Source organism: Eubalaena glacialis, chromosome X (assembly GCF_028564815.1).
Source record: "Eubalaena glacialis isolate mEubGla1 chromosome X, mEubGla1.1.hap2.+ XY, whole genome shotgun sequence".
Lineage (NCBI taxonomy): Eukaryota > Metazoa > Chordata > Mammalia > Artiodactyla > Balaenidae > Eubalaena > Eubalaena glacialis.
The window spans coordinates 18957574-18979979 of record NC_083736.1 but is presented as its reverse complement, the minus strand read 5'-3'; the positions used below and the strand labels follow the sequence as shown (position 1 = coordinate 18979979).

The following is a 22406-nucleotide window of genomic DNA, read 5'->3' as shown; positions in this document are numbered from 1 at the left end:
ACTTCACAGCAGCATTCCAAAGTGGTCTTTATTTTCACATCTAATATACCAATAAGAGTTGGAATAGAAAGAAGCTTCTGACTTTCAACTTTACAGTAAGGCCAAATCTTTTCCTATCCTTAGGTCAATTTTATAATGAAGAACTGGTGAATGTAATAGGTTGTGTGTCATTTACCACGGTGGTAAATGAAGTCATTACTGCTGTTCAAAAAAGGCCCTAAGGCCATCCTATTAGAAAGAGATAAATGGCACCGAGTGATATAACAGAACTAAAAAAAGACCAAGGAGACATCTTTGTTCTGTGAGATCAGAAGTGAGAAAGAGAAGACCTGGCTGAAATAAAACAACAGACACATGAAATTTCTCATTTGTAATTTTAATCGAAGCATTGCTATTCATTTTTTAAAGTCTTTCCTTATAAGCACCAAATTTTAATACCTGTGTCAATTTGGGGGGGAAAGAAACTCCCGTCAAGAGCTTCCCTCCAGAAGAAAACAATGATGTGCATTCCTCCAAACAACCAAATTCGAAGTCTACCAAAACAGAAACAAAAAAAGCCCACACAGAAAAACAAAAACAAAAATCACATTCTAGGGGTTCAGTGCATTTAGCAGCCTTCACTGTGCTGTCTAATCATCCTTCAGCTGACTTTCAAAAAAATAACACCCTAGCTCATCAAAATATACATTTTCCATTTGATTTTTAAATTAAAAAATAATTAAAAAAAGGAAACTTGAAGGAATTCACAATCAATTGCCTGACTCCTTTCGATGTCATGTACAGCATACGAAGGTCAGGAAGGCTATTTGCAGCACACATGATTAGGGGAAATTGATTTTCAAGGTTTAGCTTTCTTCCAAACAGTGTAAAATACCCACCTGGACAAGGAGTCAAGGAATAAGCACAGGTAATTCAAGGAAGAACAGGCATCACTTAAAATCTGTTTACTGGCCTACAAAGTGGAGGATGGATGAAAGCTTCAGAGCTTACAGCACTGTGGTAATGAGAATGAAGGCCTCTTTGAGAATGAAGGCCTCTTAAACAAGGGCACTTTGCAGCCAGGATGCCCACCACCTGTGACGTCGTGGTGGGGGGAGCAGCGGCGGGTGAGCAAAGAAAAGATTCAAGGGACACAAATATTCTCTCAGGTAACACTTCCGCTTCCAAGGACTCTAAAATGTTTTAGGGAATTAATACGAGAATGAGGAGGAGAGGAGAGACAAAGACAAGAGGGAGGTGAGAAGTGGGGTGGGGGGATGGGAGGATGAGAGAAAGGAGGGAGGTGGGAGAAGGAGAGGGAGCTAGGAAGAGAAGGGGGAAAAAGGTGGAAGGATGGAGAGGAAGAAGAACCAGAGGGGAACCAGAGGGGAGCCAGAGGGCAAAAGCCTTTTCTCCAGGTGTCATCAACTGCCTTCTAAAGTCTTTCAACGTATAAAGAAGAGCTGGCTATAACAAATGCTCGCCTGTTCGCCAGGGAGAGGTGTCAAAGCTCTCCACAGGCCAGGAGGAACCTGGCCGCCCCTCCTCCCTGGGGGGCTGTCATGGTCACAGAGCTCAGGCTAGCAGGCAGCCATGAAACCTGCTCTCACAGGAAGCTAGACCCCGCCACCTCCGGTAAGGTAGCTTTGTTCTGCAGACCACAGTCCGGTTTTTAGGAGGAAGAAATGCACTATAAATTTCCAATGACAATGCTTTCATTTGGCTTTTCTCTGGGTTCTTTTCTTATTTCCCTGGACTAACTTTACTAAGTGGAACTAATGGAGAACATCAACATTAACTTTGTGATGCCCACCATTATTTTTAGCTCTATCTCTACTGCAAATCAGAATCAAGTGAAGTGTAGAAACTAATATTAAAGTAGGGTAATTTTAACATAAAAGGACAGTGAGCTTCTTCAGTCAGCCTGCTCCAGCTGGGACCGTGTCTAGACTGGGGCTTCTGAAGCTTTAAAGTGCACATCAATCTCCTGGCAGGCTGGTCAAGACTGGTCACCGGGCCCCACCCTCCAATGTTTCTGATTGGGCAGCAGGCTGGGGCAGGGCTCGAGAAACTAGTTCCCAGGGGATGCCACAGGTCTGGGGACTGCCTGTGAGAACCAGTGGTGCCAGACCATTAAAACCACCTGAGAAGCTGTGTCAGGCCACACCCCAGCATCTGAGGGGGGCGGGGGGGGAACACCAGGGCCTTACATGTACTATACAACTAATTCTGTTTCTTTAAAATGTTAAACGGGCATGGTATTTACATGGAGGTTCTGATTTGGCAACACAATGATGTGGTCAAAGGATACAATTCCAAGTATGAAGGGACACAGACGATCTCCTTCGAGAATTCCACAGGACAATACAGGCGCCCCAGTTGTTCTTCATAGAGTGACAGGGCTTCCGTCAAATTGACACAGTTCCCCTAAATCAAAGAGAGAAAAGCAAACAATAGGATTCTTAAGTCCTACTGAGGGTCCCACTCATTTGAAGGTCTCTAATAAATGAGCAATTCTAGCTTTAGATACAAGTTCATCTCTGAAAATGAGATAAGGCTTCTGTACTTTCACAAATTGCACTGAGTTCTATTTATAGATCCATTAGCTCATTATCCTTCTACCTCATTTACCAAGCCATTTCAAATTATTCGAGTATGAAGCAACAGAAAGCAGGAGACCAATTTCTCATTAGTGACACAGTCATTGTATCAACACCATGCAATTAGCAAAGATTCATACACATAACCCATTCAAAATAAGTTTTCCCAATAGTCACCACTGTGTTGAGAATGAAGTATCAAAAAGATAATGTTCTTGATTTCCAGAATGGCTTAAACTACAACCCTCTTAAGAGTCTAAGATGTTGACACAAAACTATATTCACACCTCTGTGCTTTCCCCCAAAATCTGTGATTTAAGGCATAAGAGAACAAAAGTCTATTCAGGATGTATACACTAAGGATATTCCCCAGTTCTACTCTTTATCAAACATTTTCTCTTGACTTCATTGTTCTAATTTTTCTCCCTTTTTTGCCACCCCTTTTCTGTCTCCCCAGCAGGTAGGAGTGCTCAATGAAATATAGTGGAAGTCTGCTGGGAAAGATTTATTTTTTGAAATGTGTTCTTTTTTTTAATTGTTGAAGTATAGTTGATTTACAATATTGTGTTAGTTTCAGCTGTACAGCAAAGTGATTCAGTTATATGTACTATATATATTATATATATCTTTTCAGGTTATTTTCCATTATAGGTTATTACAAGATAATGAGTATAGCTCCCTCTGCTATACAGTAGGTCCTTGTTGTTTACCTATTTTATATATAGTAGTTTGTATCTATTAATCCCAAACTCCTAATTTATCCCTCCTCCTCCCCTTTCCCCTTTGGTAACTATAAGTTTGTTTTCTATGTCTGTGAGTCTGTTTCTGTTTTGTATATAGATTCATTTGTATTATTTTTTAGATTCCACATATAAGTGATATTTGATTCTGGACAATCAAGGATAAATACAGTGATCCGGCTCCTTCAACTTTCTTCCAGCCTCCAACTTAGATGGGATATGTGGAGCTGCAGCAGCCACTCTATGACCATTAAAAAAAAAAAAAAGGTGAAGAGAATCAGAGATGCTGGCCAAGACATAGGAGAGCTGCTGAATGGATACAGTACCTGCCTAATTCTAGAGCAGTGATTCTCAATCTTTAATGTATGTATGAATCATAGGGGGCCTTATTAAAATGCAGATTTTCATTCAGTAGATCTGGGGTAGGGTTTATCATTTGAGCACGATTTTCCCCCAAGGGCTTTTCATAATGGATTTAGAAAACAAGATGGGTATTTAATACCAACTATTTCCTCTTAACCTCTAAAATTCTTATATTTATTTATTTATTTATTTTATTTATTTGGTTGCGCAGGTCTTGGTTGCGGCAGGCGTGCTCCTTAGTTGCGGCACATGTACTCCTTAGTTGTGGCCAGCAGGCTCCTTAGTTGTGGCTCACCAGCGCCTTAGTTGCAGCACATGTACTCCTTAGTTGTGGCTGGCGGGCTCCTTAGTTGTGGCTCGAGGGCTCCTTAGTTGCGGTTTGCTGGCTCCTTAGTTGCAGCTCACAGGCTCCTTAGTTGCAGCATGCGAACTCTTAGTTGCGGCATGCATGTGGGATCTAGTTCCCTGACCAAGGATCAAACCCGGGCCCAATGCACTGGGAGCGTGTAGTTTTAACCACTGTGCCGCCAGGGAAGTCCCAACCTCTGAAGTTCTTAACATTTGGAAGACAACTGAATATATGTGCTGATCACATTCCTTCATAAGAACTCTGCTATCAATTTGCCTCAAAATAGCCAAGTATAATGTAAGACGAAAATTATTCACAAATAAAGCAGCCTGTGATATAAGCGTTCCTGAGGATGGCTTTCAAAACCAAAGAACCAGTCAGTCACGGGCAAGTGGGTAGACAGAACTATTCCAAGGGCTGGCCTGGGCGGTTTTAACCTAGCACATTCGCTCAGCACATCGTCATCCTTCAGTGCCAGCCTGTTTAGTAACCCATCACCTAGGGTCCTGCAGTGGGAACTGGCCAAAGTGCCCTTGGCCAGCATATAATTTGGTTTCAACATCAAGTTCACCATGAGAGTATATAAACACCACAAGTGTAATTTAAGATTCACAAATAGAAAACACTGCCCGGTTGTTTTTAGAACACCTCACTACCGGGGAAGCTATAGAATGGAAATGCCACCAAGGTTCACAGTTCAAGGTTTTCCTTGCCACCTTAAAAATGACACCACGTTCTCTCTTTATAGAGGGTATATGGGAAGTCCTCCTTACAAAGAATGTGGCAAAGAAATAGGATAGTTTCAATTTATGCTTCCCCAAAATTGTCAAAAAGCAGTTTAAAAAAGAAAAAAAAACCCACAGATACCTACCCAAAAAAAGTAATGTGATACATTTCACTTTTCTATATATTTAAATGGAACTACACTGTTCTTTTCTTAAGACACATGGGGGATGCATAATAACAATCTAATAGCAAAGAATTAAGAAGTTTCTCCTTGCCTCATGTTAGCTGTGGGTGACACTTGCTTTATTACTTTATAGATTTTAGTTCTGTTTGTACCTTTTAAACAGCTTGTGTGATTTCTGTAATATAAAAAGGTCTGGACTTCCCTGGTGGTCCAGTGGCTAAGACTCCGCGCTCCCAAAGCAGGGTGCCCAGGTTCGATCCCTGGTCAGAGAACTTGATCCCACATGCATGCCGCAACTAAGAGTTCGCATGCCGCAACTGAAAAGATCCCACATGCCGCAACTAAAAAAAAAGTCTGGAAGAATATCCTCCTTAATGACACCATTTTTATCTAGTTCAAAAGCAAGCAAAAACAATATGATGATTTAGGAGATCACACGTGTGTAAAACATCTATAAAGAAAGCACAAGAGTAACTGAAACAAAAAAATCACACTAAAAATGGGTTACTTCCAGAAGGCGGGAGGGGATTAGGGAGGAATGCAGATGAGTCAAGCGTACTGGTAACATCCACGACTAGGGGGGGACGGGGGAGTTAATATCTTTGTATCGTAACTAACATGAATGTCACACACATATTTTTGTACTTTGAAATAACCTACAGTTTTTTCTTTAATGGGGGGGGGGGGACCTGCCTCCTAGTCCCACAGAAGTAATTCTCCCCTGGATTCAAATTCCCCTGGCCTGCCAGAGGTGGATCGATGAATCCCCACACATTCCAGGACGCCTTCCCCAGCTCTGTGGCCCACAGACAAGGCTGTCTTCAACCAGCCACAGTGACACTAGTGACATCATGAACTTGCCATTGTGATGCAAGCAGTTTTAGGCAGGAACATTTAGCTTTTATCAGTCACCAAGTTAACAAGCCAAACAACATTGTTGTCCCATCTTTAACCTTACTCCATTTCTAAGCTACAGGCTCAGGGAAGGCGGGTGGGTGTGAATTAAAGGTATCTCCTGAGCATACCACGTGGTAGTTGAAGAAAGTATTACACTGTGGGAATGACATCAGTACATACTGAGTCAAACCACACTGCAGCTCTTGACTACTGCTTCTTCAAAGGCCTACGCCCCCCTGGTCCATATGACACATTCAACCACCCAACATACTGTGGGATTCCCGGGTATCATAAAGAGAGATCGCCTTGAGTTTCCAACTATAATGAATGCGGGGGTGGGAAGCATGTCCTAATACATCTTTTGGACAATTCTTAGAAACCAGCACAGCCTTGAGTATTTAAGGTGATTTTTAGTAAAAGTTGGTTGGCAAAGGCCAGGTTATCAAAGCCTGAATCATTAGTATTTAGGAATGGGCGGGGATGATCTGTCAAGTAAGCCTTTCTATTAGTTGTCCACAATGAGAAAGCAGTTCCCCAAGAAAGCAGTCTACCAGGTAAATGCAACAAAAGAAAACAGTCACGCTTTCTTCCTAACTGTACCTATTCTCTACTACAAACTGACTGGTTTGCAGTAGATCCAAATTGTTTTCAGTCACTTTTGATTAAAGATGCCAGAGCCTCACATTCTCCCCAACTTAAGCTCCATGAGACTTCTATTTGCAGAAACATAAAAAGAACCAAATTCTATCAATATATGCTCTGCTTGAGAAATATCCAACTCACTGAATTTGGGTTGCTTTTATAAGAATAAGACCACTTGGTTTGAGCAGGTTTCATTGTAGAGTTCCTGTAAAGCAGGGGTCAGAACCCTTTACAGGGTTCCTGTAAAGGGCCAGACAGAAAATATTTTAGGCTTTGCAGATCATATAGTTTTCACCAAAAGTGCTCCAAAGCTGCCGCTGTAGCAAAAGCAGCCATGGACGCTCTATAATGAATGGGCATGACTGTGTGCCAAGAAAACTGCAAAAACTAGCAGTAGATGAGATCTGGCCCGTGGTTTACGGACCCCTGGACCCCTGGCTTTTAAAAAGTCAATTCTAGAATGTGTTTTAAAAATCATTCTTAAGGATCAGGGTAAAAAAAAAGTCCATTCGTCGACAGCTGTCTGTTCCCTTGAAGCTTGCCAACACTTTCACCAAGTGCAAGGTCCAGGATTAATTACCCGTGCAGGGGGAGGAGGAAGAAAACAGGATGGAACGGAAACTAATTCAAGGTGTCTCTTAAGTTGCCAAGCTGTTTTCGGCACTATGAATCTCAGATCCCGTAAACTGTCTGGGGTCTGCTTAAAAATGCCTCCTCGGGAGAATAAAATTAGGACCTTTCTAGTAGCTCTTGACATTTAACTATAATAATGCTTTAAAAAAGTTGGGGGGAGGTGGAATTCTCCTGAAAATGCTGAAGAATTAATTACAGGGACCAGAGTACAATACTGTTTATCTTCTGCTTACGAATCAAGGGATTTTTGTACCAAGTAAAAAGACGGATCATCAATTAGCTGCTTTTGCTGTCATTTTCGAAATGTTAAGGACTTTAGTAGGTTATATATATATGTATTTTTTACACATCAAGAAATACTAACTTCAAACCTTTTAAAATTAAGAATCCTCTAGAAAATGAGGAAAATACAATTTGCTTCCACCTGGTGGCAGCAGCTCATACTACAGCCAGAGCAGTTTATGAAATTAGGTTGATGGCTTTTCCACTAAGAATCTCCTAGAGGATGAGGGGAAAAACCACGGTCTGTGTCTCCATCTAGTGGCAGCAACTCATACTACAGCCAAGCCAAAGCAGCTTATGAAATGCTCTCATGGCTTTTCCACTAAGAATTTCCTAGAGCAGCGGTCCCCAACCTTTTTGGCACCAGGGACCGGTTTTGTGGAAGACAATTTTTCCACGGAAGGGTGGGGGGGATGGTTCAGGCGGTAATGCGAGCAACTGGGAGCGGCAGATGAAGATTCGCTGGCTCACTCGCCACTCCCCTCCTGCTGTGCGGCCCGGTTCCTAACAGGCCACGGGCCGATACCGGCCCGTGGCCCAGGAGTTGGGGACCCCTGTCCTAGAGTTTGGGGGTGGGAGGAGAATCACAGTCTGTGTCTCCATCTGGTCGCAGCGGCTCATACTACAGCCAAAGTCCAAGTTTAATAAATCGGAAGGTTGTGGTAACAGGACACAACAGAACTCATTAATTCCCTAAAAATGACAGGCCAGCTATTTACAAACTTACTGCTTGAGAACATAATCCAATTATACTGGTCTGTCCTTGAAATTTTCTTCAGTACAATACGGCTTTATTTATCCACTTCTCTATTACATCTTCAACTACTTCCTTCCATATTGACAATGTTGGGGATGATAGAATTAAAATATTGCATAATTGCTCAATTGCTTTATGCCACATTACAAATATAACAACCTCAGAATAACAGTACTAATACCATCACCACCAACATGATTACTGAAAATACACAAAAGATTTTTGCATATACTTGTCCCAGTCTCCCCCACTCACCACTATTTTTAGTAGTTGTACTATCCCTACATCGTCAGAGCATACAGCCATTACATACTATATGCACTCCCTTTTAACCTTCATTTAGTCTTAATTTTACAAGTAACTAAATAGTTAGTACTACCATTAGTCTTTATGTCAATGTCTCCTTAAGTATTCTGGCTGTGTGAAGCACAAAACATAAAATTTGAGAGTTCTGGGAAAAAAACACTTAAGAAGTCTATACCTGTGTAAAATATTTCCCATCCTGTTTCAATACTTTCATTGAGAGGTCAAGAATCAGTCTGAGAAACTCCCATGTGGAATCTGGATGTAAAAAAAAAAATTAAGTTTTATAAATATGAGTTTACATACATCAGAAACAACATCTAAAGTCAAACATTCACATTAATATCAACAATACAAAAAATAAAAAAAAGAAATAGCCATGAGCTTCTTAAGACCCAATATTTGAGGGCTTATTCATGAATGACAGCATACTGTCACATATTTTGTGTCTTGGACACATGTGCACATACACGCATACACAAGCAAGATCAAAAGCAAATGTGCATGTACGTAGCAGTGTTCTCACCATACCCATAAAGATTTGACACAAAGGCAGTGGTTGAAATCTGAAAGACAACAGCTTTAAGTAAGGGGGAAAGCAGCAACATCTCAAGAGAGAAACTGCAAGGGTGAGGGTCAGCGAGGGTCATCAGGTGGTGATCCGAGTCTGGAAACTCAGCAGGAAGACAAGGTAATAGAAGAAACATGAACACTGAAATCCTAAGCTAGCAGTGATTTCGAGTTGTGGTCTGAGAAGGGGAACTGTCTCTGGTGTTGCTTAGAAAGGTCACCATATTGTCTCAGTACAGGTTAAAAAGATCACAGTATGTAAAAATAAGTTATCCAACAAGCTAATGTCTCAATGGTATGATTATGAGTCATTTTATTTCATGCTTATTTCAAACAACTGAATTAATTTTGCTCATTTAATGGCAAAACAGGATTTGACCAAAGCCAAATCTAGCCATCTTTCCACCTCTGGCCTCCGTTTAACTACCTTTAATAAATGAAGGAACTTCACTAGACAATCTCTTAAGATCCTTTCATTCTCACATGGTGCCAAGAAAAACGTTTCCATGAACATTATCTTGGTTAAAAAGAAAAAACAGAATCTACCTTCTTCCGGAGATGTGGAGATTGGAACAGCTGTCAAATCATTAATCACATAATCAAACTCTCTCCCTTCTTTGGCGTACCTCTTCAGTACTGGAATACAGTCTTCTATTAGAACCTTCCAGAGAGAACAGGAATAGATGCGGGTGAGCCAACACATATGGAAGTAGTTAAACGCTTGTAGAAGGAAAGGGGAGACGCATGCGGGGGCTGAGGGCCACAGCACCCTGCCGCACAAGCAAAAATGACTTCCACCCATACCTGCTAAGAGCTAAAATTCAGGACCTACTGCATGCTTTACAACTCCTCGCAGGTACTATTACCATCCCCATTTTACAAATAGAGACACAAATGAGAGAGGTCACAAAGCCTGCTCAAAGGCACCCAATAAGAAACAGACCCAAGAAGCACACCTAGATCTGAAAACCAAGTTCACACTTTTAACTCTAATCTATACTGCCTCTCCTACTACATGTATTTTCTTCTACTTTTAGCTTTTCTTTTGTACTAAGCACTGAATGACTTTGTTGTCTATTGATTTATTTTTTGCATCTTCCCTCTAATACCTCAAGTACTGATGGTAATAAAGCCATGTGATAAATGCCAGCTCTCACAATCACAGAGTTATTAACAAGCAGAGTATAGCAGGTAGGAGCTGGAATTCTCATACAGACCCTTTACAGTAAATACAGGAAATAAGTTTGGGGTTTGCCGTATCTTTGGAGTATTGAAACTATGTGCTTAGGGACCCACCTAGCTGTAGGCAAATTCCTGAACAAGAAAGGGGTTATTCTCCTTGTCTTTTCATTTTTCTACTTAGAAAAAACATGTTCGTGTTAAAAAAAAAAAAAAAAAAAATGACATGTAACAAGTCAGAAATCGAGCTTGCCGCAACTCCCTAAGATAAACTATTCCAGATCTTTTCCTATAAATGTTCTTACACATATCCTCAAAACCACAATTCTTGAAGAAACTGGATCTTCCTGTCCAGTTGTTACATAACTCGTTTCATTTAATGCATCAAGTGCAACCACGCAAAGATCTAGAAGGCACTAACACCTCAGCTGCCTCCAGCTACGTATCAGTCTTGTTTGATATGCTCAGTTTTCCCTTGTGCTCAGATGAAGTCTTGTGCACATTCACCCGCACATAAACACAAATGCTTGTTCTCGTTTGTATAACTAGGATTACACACATCGTTCTGAACTTGGCAACTTTCACCTAACACCATTCCAGGTAATGTTTTTTTAAAAATGTAACATACCACTAAAAATGCTATATATTCTTACCATCTTCAAGTCTTGGTCTCTACAAACACGGCCATAACAAACCTCCTGTATAGATGACTGTTGCCTGGATGCCCAAACATTGGGTTGCCAGAACAAAAGGCATGTATACTTTTATTTTTAATTCTGAAGGTAATTCTTGCTCCAAAAAGCACCTGTGTCCTTGCAGCCTTCCCAGTACTGGATGTTGTCCCTGTTGTTTCATTTTGTCGAGTCCCTTGCTAACTTTTCACAAGAACTTCACGCCACCAATAGGGGTAAGCAGCCTGTCATAAGTTTGCAGGCTATTTGACTTTCGTCTTCTGAAAAGTACCAATGAAAGCGAGTCTCCCTAAAGCCAAATTCCTCTGCCAACTTTATAATTAACCTCTCTATCCAAAACTTTATTCCCTTTCTTGTCCCACACCTGTTCCCAAGTCTGAGGAGTATCAAAAAAGGTGGGGGTGGGGGGGTGGGGGGGTGTTGAAACTGAGCAGGGCCCTGCGGGCCCTCCCGGGTACAAAACCTTTCTGTATCCCTACACCTAACAATCTGATACATAACTCTGGGATCTTCTGCAGGAACTAAGACCCCCACCCACGTGGAGGCTGGTAACTTCCGGCTGAGCACAAGCACTTGCAACCAGAAGACTGATGACTGAGAATCCAGTACCACCACCCACCGGGTTACCTCACCACCAACCAATCAGAAGAAAACTACACACCCCGCAGCCCTCCCCTCAAATTTGCCTTAAAAAACTCTTCCTTGAAAACCCATTAGAGCTTGAGCTGCCTGTTCTTGCTTGGCCCTTGCAATAAACCTTTCTTTGCTCCAAACGCTGAAGTTTCAGTTTGTTCGGCGTCACTGTGTATCAGGCACACGAATTTGGTTTCACCAGTTTTGATGAGCCAGCCAAGAGCCTGTGTCCCTGAACCCCAACAGCCACCAGAGCTCATTTCACTCAGAGGAACTTGGAGGGACTCTCCCTGGCGATGCCAGATGCCAGCCCTTTCGGCACAGGACTGTTTAGAACCAAGAAACATTCTGACCTACGGCCCACCTTAGGTATCGGTTTGGGGTGAGTCTCTCCAGCATGCGTGAGCTAGGAATTCTACTGGCTCCGTCTAGGTTCATTCCCTTTCAGGAAGTGAGCCACTCTGGGCTCATTGTGAGTCAATCTGATTCTCTTTTGGGAGTCAGACGAATCTGTTTGGAGGCCTCCATCAGGGAATGGGAAAGCAATTTTGAACTATACCTCATCTGATCTCTTGTCTATGCGACCGTATTTGTTTTTTATATCTGTGTATCAGTCAGTACTTGCATTGGCTGGTTGAGATATCTCTGGTAATGGAGCTCACACTGACACCAGGGTTATTCTTCCCTATTGCACTGGCTTTGCCTACAGCAAAGAAATCTTCCCTTCTAGTTACAAAAAACATGTTCATGTAAAAAAAAAAAAAAAAAAAAAAATCACATGTAACAAGTCAGAAATCGAGCTTGACACAATTCCCTAAGATAAAGGGACTAGGCTTGGTCATTTGGCTTCACCTCTGATAGGGCGCTGGTTGGCTATCTCCCTTGCTGGGGCTAGGGAACTGTGACCCTGAGAGATTGCTCTGCATTGCACTGGTGTGCTCTTTGCTTGGTATTTGACACCACCAGCCATGAATAACTGTGGATGACCACAGCTCTGCACCATCTTGTAGTCCCCTAGAGTACATTTTGCAGAACTGGGAGATCAGCTTTGCTCCCATGAATGAAAGAAAATGATATTTCATCCTAACACTGCCTGGCCTCAGTACGCCTTGGGATCTGGACAACAATGGCCCTCTAAATTATAACAGCATCTTTCAACTAGAACTGTTTTATAAAAGGGAAGTGAAATGGGGTGAAATTCCTTATGTATAGGCTTTTATGCTATGTTGTATCTAAGTGAGCCTTTTGGAACTGGTTTGGCTTTTATTTTGGGTGTGGGCATGAGTGTCTCGGTATACGAGTCCCAATCCTGTTCTCTCTTCCTGGTTTTAACCCTCATTAAGGGAGTCATGGTAACCTGAACGCTGATTCAAGTTCATCTGGAAGGGAAGCATGTGAATGTGCGTGAGTGATATGTATTACTGTCTATTACTGTTATTGATTTAAACCGAATTGGCTACTTTAAAACTGAAGGAAATCTCACCCTGAAAATGGCTAAGATGGGGCTCTTTTGACATTCCAAAACTGGTTTCTGTGTGTGCAGTTAGTAGAGGTTAGCTACTACCTTCGAGATGAAAATGATCTACCTGGGCTCTCAGAAACTTTAATCGTCTGTGACCCCTGAGACCGGGGTGGGGCGGGGAGGACGACGGGGACAGGGAAGGGGGCTTTTTAACGCAAACAGGAAAACTTTTACATCTGTGTCTATATAGGCATATGTATGTCTATGTGTACGTTATAAATATGTGTCTGTCTCCAAATGGCATTGCCAAGATTGGTTTGTGGATGAGTTCCATTTAACTGACCTAAAAGAAATTATGTGCTTATTTAAATTCTCAGAAATATAAAAAACTAGTTAGAGTAAATTTCAGGTTCATGTGATCTGGGAAATATTATTAAATTGATATTTGGTATTAAATCTAGCTTAAGCATGTTGGTTTAATATACACGTCTTTAGAGTCATCAGTATTAAGTATAATACTTTTATGGCATCTAGGGTTACTGCAAGTCAGTAAGTTCATATTGTTATAAAATTTGTCAACAAGAAAAACAACTTGATGAGACATTTGAGTAAATTAAATGTAAATTAGGTAAGTTTTCTAGGTGAAACTTTCTTTTCAAATGTTTAAAAAATAAGGGAAATATTTCAACATACAAGGAAAGTAGGATGTGTTTACAGTAAAAGAAGGTATGAAGAATGGAAGTGTGTTTTGTTAAAGGGAAAAAGGTAATTTTGTCCGAGAGCTGGTTGTTTCTGAATAGAAAAGAAAATAAAGGACAAAATAACATGGGTACAGAAAGTTTTAGAACGTTTGTGAAAAAGAAACACTTAGAAAAGTTTTGTACATGATCAGGATTGGCTAAGATTGGATTAAATTTAAGTAAATAAATTTTGTTATCAAGAATAGGCTGATGCAAGACTGGAGTTTGGTTTTTTGGTTTTCTCTCTCTGCTGGCAAAACAAAGTTTTCTTAGAATGCTAAGCTGCTTTCAATAACAGATTGTGAGTTTTTTTGCCTTTCTGAGGGATCTGACTGTAACTTTCTATATTTGCCTTTGAGATCTTTTATTGTCATTTTGGTTAGGTGAATGGGTATTGTTTCACAATGACCTATGATCTTATTTGACCAGGTGTTTTGAAACTTTTTAATATTTTTGACAAACGTCCCAAATACCAAACTCTAACTGAAGTTAGAGTTTCAAAGTTTTGACCTCCAGCTAACTTTAGGATGCTTCAGAAGAACCCTAAGGAATCTCAGAGATTAAATGAACTAGGATACTTCAGTATGTTAAATTACATGGGAAGCATTGTCAAATGAATGTTAAGCCTTATCAGGTTATACGGTATGGGCAAATGCTTTTATATTCTTAAAATTATATGAAACACAACATTATAAATCAACTATACTCCAATAAATTTTTTTTTAATTATATGGAATTTCTCAAAGTCTGGTGTGTCCTGATAAAATGTTACTCATAATTCTAGTTATTATAACCAAGTTTTTTGTCAATTACATTGGGATCAGGTGTTTAACTGTACCTTTTAAGTCTTGTCACTCAGACAGTTACTGTTTTACTGTTTTTGCAAAAGTGCTTCATCTTCACGAAGATTCATAGAAAGACTTTTTGACATGTCCAAGTCTCATAAATTTCAGATCATATCAATGAACTGGATAAGCAATTACAGAATCCTAACAGAAAAACCTGGTGGCTTCATAAACACTGTTAACAAAAAGGATTACTGAGTGAACTGGTGAATATGGTTATAATTTTTATGGTTTTTGTCTAAAATACTACTGGTTTTGATCTATGTTTTCCAGATATAAGGAAACACTTCCCCTCAAGCTAATTATGACTTACAGCAATGAAACAATGATTTTTTTTTCCTACCTGAGCCCTCCAAAAATTGGCAACTCAGATTTCCCAGCAACCTTATCAAGGTGAACAAGAAAGGTCACTACCTGAACAAGCGCAGGAGTCTCAAGATGTTTTGGAGACCTCTAGAAGAGAGGAATTCACCCAGATCTACAGACATGGCAGGCAGAATCTGTGGCAAGCCCTTGGCATAGCTTTCCTGGCCCTGAGGGGCCTTTTAAACATTCAGTCTGGGATTCCTTATGAAAAGTTCCAGCACAGCCAATTTAAAGGATCAATTACATGTATGTAAATAATCAGACCAAGTTTGTGAAAGTCTGACTTTAATAATTTGGCTAAAATATTTGGTAAAAAATGAGGGTAATTTTGGAGAAAGATTGTTTCAACAGATATTAAATTCTAGTTCTCTTGGGGTCTGTATTTATTGCCTAAGACTTACTTCCCAGATAGCTCCTTGTTATATAGTTGTAAAGTTTAATCAAATTATTAAAGACACTGAGTTTGTTTCTGAAGCTTATAACAGCAATCTATCTTGAGATGAAGATCAGATGTCCCATGACCTGTGTGTGACAAGGCCCTATCAAAATTGAAAGCTACTGTGTTAACCATATTGTTGCCCCCAATGTTCAGGATAGAAAGAAAACTTTCTAGTGAAGTTGTCAGGGTATAACTACTCATACATGACATATATCATTGCTAGCTTTAAGTCTACTGCTAAAAGCACATACACACTGCTTGTGTCACAATTCGGTATAATTAACAAAATGTGTAGCCTATGAAATGTTTCCCCATTAGCATACCTCTGAGCCTGTTGACAGTATCTGATTAGTTTTCCCCCAAAGTAGATACCTAGGCAAATTTATATAAACAAAAAGGAGGCCTAGCACAGAGGAACATGAGGGACCCAGGGGGAGGCAGCAACCACCCTGACATCGAGGGACAAGTACTTTGGTCTACTGAAAGATTTGCAATCAAAAGGGGAAATGATAGAAAAATCTTCACATATGGAAGTATGGGGGAGTCATTCTGGCTTCTACACGGTTTAACTTAAACTTTACTGACCAGAGTGGCCTGGTCACATGGTACATATGCTTTGGCCATTGAGGAGGGGAATGAATTTGTCAAGTCAAAATGGAAGAGCTGTGGTTCAGACATCCAAGGTAGAACTAGGTGGCCTTTGAGGACATGATTTTAGACACATCTGTCTTGTTGAGACCTTGAATTTTCTGAACTGTATCAGACTCTGGGATACCACCAGCCATTATCAAAGTAGTGCCCGCTGGCAGCTGCAACCTTATCTCAAGGTCTCCTCTTGTAACTATTAAATTTTTTAGACAACAAAATTGCTTTAGATCATACATTAGCAGAAAAAGGAGACATGTAATGGCCAATAGCTCCTTTCATGTATGTTAATATCACATCAAAAGTTATAACCTACTTAGGGGGAGACTTGTAACCAGTTAATCTAATTTTATCTAAGTGCCAGGTCCAGATTGGTTTTCAGGCTCATTCTCCTGAATTTCTCAGGGAATGATATCTATTTTCCAAAGTCTGTTTGGGTTGTCACTACTACTCCTAACTAGATCTGGCACACCGAAACAGTGGACTAAAGAACTGAGATCTTTTTTTTTTTCAAAGATTTTTTTTGATGTGGACCATTTTTAAAGTCTTTATTGAATTTGTTACAATATTGCTTCTGTTTTGTTTTGTTTTTTTGGCCATGAGGCATGTGGGATCCTAGCTCCCAGACCAGGGATCGAACCTCTACCCCCCTGCATTGGAAGGCGAAGTCTTAACCACTGGACCACCAGGGAAGTCCCAGGAACTGAGATCTTAATCATACAAGACTCTGATTCAAGACTTGGAACTTGGGAGTATTTCCAACTCAGTGTCCATTCCCCACAGTGAGGCAGGACTATGCCCCATTTTAGCAGGAAGTAGCCAGACAGGGCATCACCCCATTCCCTCAAAGATTTGGAGAAGGTTGAAACAGGGGTGGGGGATTAAAACTGAGTCATCTCCCCAGCCCCCAAAAGTGGACTCCCTAGGCGGAGTTTATGATTAACCTCTTTATCCAAAAGTTTATTCCCTTTCTTATCCCACACCTGTTCCCATCAAGACTGAGGAGTATCAAAGAAAAGGGGGAATTTAAAGTGAGTGGGGCACCGCAGGCCCCTCCCAGGTACAAGTCTTTCTGTGTCCCTATAGATAACAATCTGATACATAACTGAGTTCTTAACCAGGAACTAAAGCCCCCACCCAGGCAGAGGACAATAACTTCAGGCTGTGCACAAGCACATGGACCCAGCCTGGTTGAAACAAGATGGCTGATGACTGAGATTTCTGGACCACCACCCTGTTACCATCAACCAATCAGAGGAAGGTCACACACCCTGCAGCCCTTCCCCCAAATTTTGCCTGTGAAACCACTTCCCTAGACACCACCAGGGAGTTCGGGTCTTTATAACATGAGCTGCCTGTTCTTTGCTTGCCCTTTGCAATAAACTTTGCTCCAAATTCCATTTCAGTTGGTTTGGCCTCACTGTGCACTGGGCACTCGAACTTGGGGTCTACAACACCAGTTCATATCCTTTACACCTTTAGTTAATATTTTAAAATTTTAGTAGGGGCTCTTTGTATTATTAAAGGGATTAACTCCCTATCATGTTTGTTACCAGTATTTTCAGACCTTTGGCTTTGTTTATATAGTATGATGTTATTAGTTACTGGTTTCTTGTCTTTCATCATGAGGTTTCCCAACTCCAAGGTTAGATACTCTAAATTTCTCTAAATGTATTAGTTTTAGTATCTAGAGCTTAAGTCATCTGAAATTATTTTTTCTATGGCTTCTAGGGTTAACTTTGTTCTCATGCAGATGGACAGCCCATTATGTCAACATTTACTAAATCAACTAAATCTTTTCCCAAACTGAAAACACCTTAGTCCATATATTAGCTTTGTGTCTACACATACACCAAGGTGTGGTCAACTCTGTGCCATACTTCTATATTTGTCATCATCATACTTCCTATTTGCTTACTGTACTTCACAGTAAATTAATAAGAGGGCAAATCTCCCTTCACTGTGATCATTTTTAAATTTTTTCTTGGCTAGTCTTAGATAATTATGGTTTCAAGAGAACTTCAAAATCATTTGGTCTAATTCTAAAAACCCCCTTGGGGATTATGGTACTTTTTCATCTAAGAAATAACTTGTCTCTCCACATATTCACACTTCAGTTGCTTGTCTTTCAATAAGATCTTAACATAATTCTATCAGTCTCAAAATCATTCTTGTTAAATTTATTCCTAGTATTAACTGGTCATTATTTTGAAAAGGATTTCTGGCCCACACTCAATTTCCATTCAAACTTTTGCATTTAGAATAAGGAAAAAAGTTTTAGTCTGCCTTTATCCTATCACTACACCAAATTCTCATAAATTCAACTTGTTTTCTAGATGAGTTTTCTATATTTTGTGAGCATTCATATACTCTGCAAGTAATGTGATTCTGTCTATGTTTATAATGTTTTCATTTTCCTACCTTACTGCATTAAGGACTCAAAAACAAGCTTAAACAGAGCATCCTCTTCTAGTTCCTAGTTTTAGTGGAAACCGCTTATGTATTTTGCCATTTAATACAGTATCTTTACATTTCTGATCGTTTCTACTATGTTTAGGTAGTTTCCCTTCTCTTGCAATTTTCTTACCAAGTTTTTATTAAGACTGCTAAATATTCTCAAATGGTTTGTCACCTGTTAATACCAAATTATTTTATTATTTTTATAATGGATTGTGTTGATAATAGATTTATGGATTGTGTTGATAACAGATTTAAGATTCATATCTTTATACTTAACTAAATTTTTTTTTGGACATAATTGAAAATTCTTTAAACTGCTAGATTTACTGCTTGTAAATCTATTTTCTAAAAAAGGATAACATTAATTATGTTTTATAAATGATAAACAGTTGCAAGGACCTGGTATTTTTTTAATGGTAGTATTTTAATGGCTAAGGGGCTTGCGTACTGCTGTCCCATAGACCAGGAACCCCCACCCCTTTAGAGCTCCAGGAAAACTCTCAGCCTCAGAAGAATTTTTCAGACTCCCCCTGGTGGCTGTTCTGTTCCCGAAAGGGAACTCCACAGTACTGAAGGTTTAGGTTTGCGGTTCTTGTTATATTTTTTTCTTAATCCATAAGTCAACCTAAGGAGCCACCAGGGAGACATGAATTTGAAACATTCCTCTAAAGTTACCCTATAAATTGCCCTTTAAACTCTCTAAACTTACTGTCTTCATCTACAAAATAGAAACAGTAGCCGCTTGATACAGATGTGAGGATTAACACTTGAGGCAGAGGGTCTGGCTAACAATGCAAACATTTGCAAACAATGGTAATTTTTAGCTCATTGTGAAAAGTCTGTCATGCTCTGAAGAACCTAAATTCCCCCTCTTCTTTTTCATGTGTACAGCATTATATTTTGACTTCCGTGTATACTACAGTATGCTCACTGCCAAAAGCATAGTTTCTATCCATTACCATACAGTTTGATCCCCTTTATCCATTTCACTCTCCCTTACCCCTTCCCCTCTGGGAAGCACTACTCTGTTCTCTGTATCTATGTATTTTTATTTGGTTTGGTTTGTTCCTTTATTCAAAATTTTTTTATATTCCACATGAGTGAAATCAGTATTTTTACAGTATTTTTCTTTCTCCATCTGACTTTATGCTAAGTGGAACTAATACCCTCAAGGTTCATCCATGTTGTCACAAATGTCAAGATTTCATTCTTTTTTTATGGCTGAGTAGGATTCTATTGTGTATATATACACCACAGCTTCTTTATCCGTTCATCTGTTGATGGACAGTTAGGGTGCTTCCATATCTTGGCTATTGTAAATAATGCTGCAATAAACATGGAGGTGCACGTATCTTTTCGAATTAGTGTTACCCTGTTCTTCAAATAAACACTCAGGATTGGAACTGCTGCATCTTCCCTCCCTTTTTAAACTTTCCAACAGTGTAAGTAAAATATGTACTTTCTTTCCCTTTTGCCCATAAAACTATCACAACTGCATTTTAACATTGATATAATTTCTCTGTTTAAAAAATTAACACATGTACCATGAAATCAAATTTGGATACACACATATTAGAGAACATGGGTAGGTGTAGGTAATTTACATAACAAATGAAAGCATTCATCTATATGTTTATAAAACTAGAGGTACACATTTAAGATTCTGGTCAAACAAAAATATGCATTTGCTTAGTTTTCTTGCTCTACCAAATAATGTAGGTATGGGCACCTAACATATGAATCCTCAAAATACAATACAAAATGTATCCTACAAACTATAATGATCGGTCAACTTACAAGCACAGCAGAATTTAGGAACTTATTTGCTTAGCAAGAACCAATTATTCCTACATCAAACATCGTCTACACCCTCTAATTAAATACCTGAATTCCTTCTCAAAGACCCAGACACAGAGAGACTCAGGCTAAAGAGACAAAAGTCAAAAGTGGTGGTTGCCAGGTCATAAAAAGGTACATGGCATCTTTTATACAAGAATGAATTAATGTTATTAAATTCAAAGAATCTGGAGTTAGCAATTTCTTTCTTTCTTTCTTTTTTTTAAACTATATGTACACACCTTCCCTGAATACAAATGTATATAGAACTCACATAAAGAGAATAAAGGATAGCAGAACAGGCTACCTCAAAATACGGTGCTTTGGCATATTGAACATTTTGAGCTGTAGGCACTTGAAAAACAGCAAATGTAGGGAGAGGCCTTCTCTGAACTCCCCTTTATCTGCCTAAAGACAGATCCTCCAAAAGGAATTCAACTGTCATAGATCCCCTCGCCGAGGAATTCAACCAGGGAAGATGGCCTCTTATCACAGCAGATGAGGCTGACACCACACCCAGACAAACTCTGTCACATACTATCTCTTTTTCTACTCTTCTAAGGGCCCTGTTCATTTTTCCTAAGTCATTTACTCTCCCTTAAGACACCTACATTCCTCTGTCCCTATTAGGATCATATTTAAGCCTAAATTCTAAAGCTACCTCTGAGTTGCTCATTTTTCTGTGCATCTCCCATAAATACATGAGTTTAAAACATTTAATAACTTGTTTTTCCTCTTGTTACTCTTTTATTACGGGGGTCTCAGGCAAGTACTAGAAGGGTAGAGGGAAAATTTTTCCTCCCCTACAAGATGACCTATCATCTTGATTATTTATCTTCTTAACCAATTATACTTAAAGCTGTTTTCAGAAGGCACAGTTCTGATCAACATATTATCAGTTGACATAATAAAAAACATTATCTGGTAAATATAATTACCTGATAGCAGTCTCCTTTAAGATTGTCTAGGACATCACCACATGTTTTTCGCATGTATTTCTTACATCCGTCAATCACCATTTGGTCAATGTTCGAAATATGTTAAGGAGAAATTTCCCCTGGATTTGGATGTATCAAAGAATTCTGAAATACACTTTTTCAAAAGGTTAAGACGAACATAACATTTTTTTTAACACTAATTTGGGTATCATAAGTTTAAAAAATGATAAATGAGACAATGACTTCATTTGTGCACCAAGGACACTCAAAAGGAACTCAATTTTCTTCTAATGAAGAAGCCATTTCAGCAACTGCTAAACAGTAGACACAGTACAAAGGTTACTTGCTCTTGAATTCTCAACTCTGCTTCTTTGTTGGTGGCCATATAAAAAGGTACTGGTACTAAGTGGAAATGTTTGTTCAAGGTAGTCTTTATAACACATTTACCTCGTAACATTAACTTGAGTCTTAAGACAAAAAACGAGGAAGAAAACAAACAAAGCCCACTTAACTTGATCTCTTATACAACAAAGGATATCTCTACCATAGTGACCATCTTTGGTTTCAGTTTGACTATTTCACATAATATGCCCCCATCTCCGCCTCCTAGAATCAGTACATCTTTGCCAGTGTAATCTTCTTTGCCACTGCCCATGATGGCCCGGGTATACGCCAGATCACTTTCTGCCAAATCTAGGGAGAAGAAACATCCAAAATGGTGACTCTAACCAAAGCCATACACCACCTGACTTATCATACCAGAAAGTGCCAGAATCTACAAAATTCAGAATTTTTCATTTTCAATCTTTAAAAACAGCAGGATACAGAGGTGTTGTTTTTTGGGTTTTTTGGATTGTGGACTTTCATCAACCCTACTCATCTAACACCCAACATAAAATGTTCCCTACATAGATTATATACATATATACTTTAGTCAGTAGGAAGAAAATTCAGTCTTTAGCCTGTTCTGATATGATAATTAAAAAGCAATTGCATGTTTCCAGATAAAATATGAAGCAGAGTTGCTTCAAAAGAATATGAGAGGGAGAAAAGTAGACCAGAGTTCAGGGGAAACAAGATTGGCCAGGAGTTGATAATTGTTGGCGCTCAATGGTGAGTATATGTGGGTTCACCTTACTGTTCTGT

The 22406-nt window shown here is 39.5% G+C and overlaps 1 protein-coding gene across 1 annotated transcript in view; it reads right to left on the bottom strand.

Annotated features, from left to right (window-relative positions):
- Positions 1-367: 367 nt before the first annotated feature.
- The window catches only part of SMS (spermine synthase), a 48600-nt gene continuing 26561 nt past the window's right edge, over positions 368-22406 (bottom strand). The window contains exons 6-11 of the mRNA XM_061178343.1: positions 21799-21953; positions 21261-21350; positions 9572-9686; positions 8634-8713; positions 2291-2406; positions 368-878 (exon numbers count right to left, since the gene is read on the bottom strand). Of these exons, the coding sequence (XP_061034326.1) occupies positions 839-878; positions 2291-2406; positions 8634-8713; positions 9572-9686; positions 21261-21350; positions 21799-21953 (596 nt within the window). The 3' untranslated portion in view covers positions 368-838. The remainder of the gene's footprint in view (positions 879-2290; positions 2407-8633; positions 8714-9571; positions 9687-21260; positions 21351-21798; positions 21954-22406) is intronic.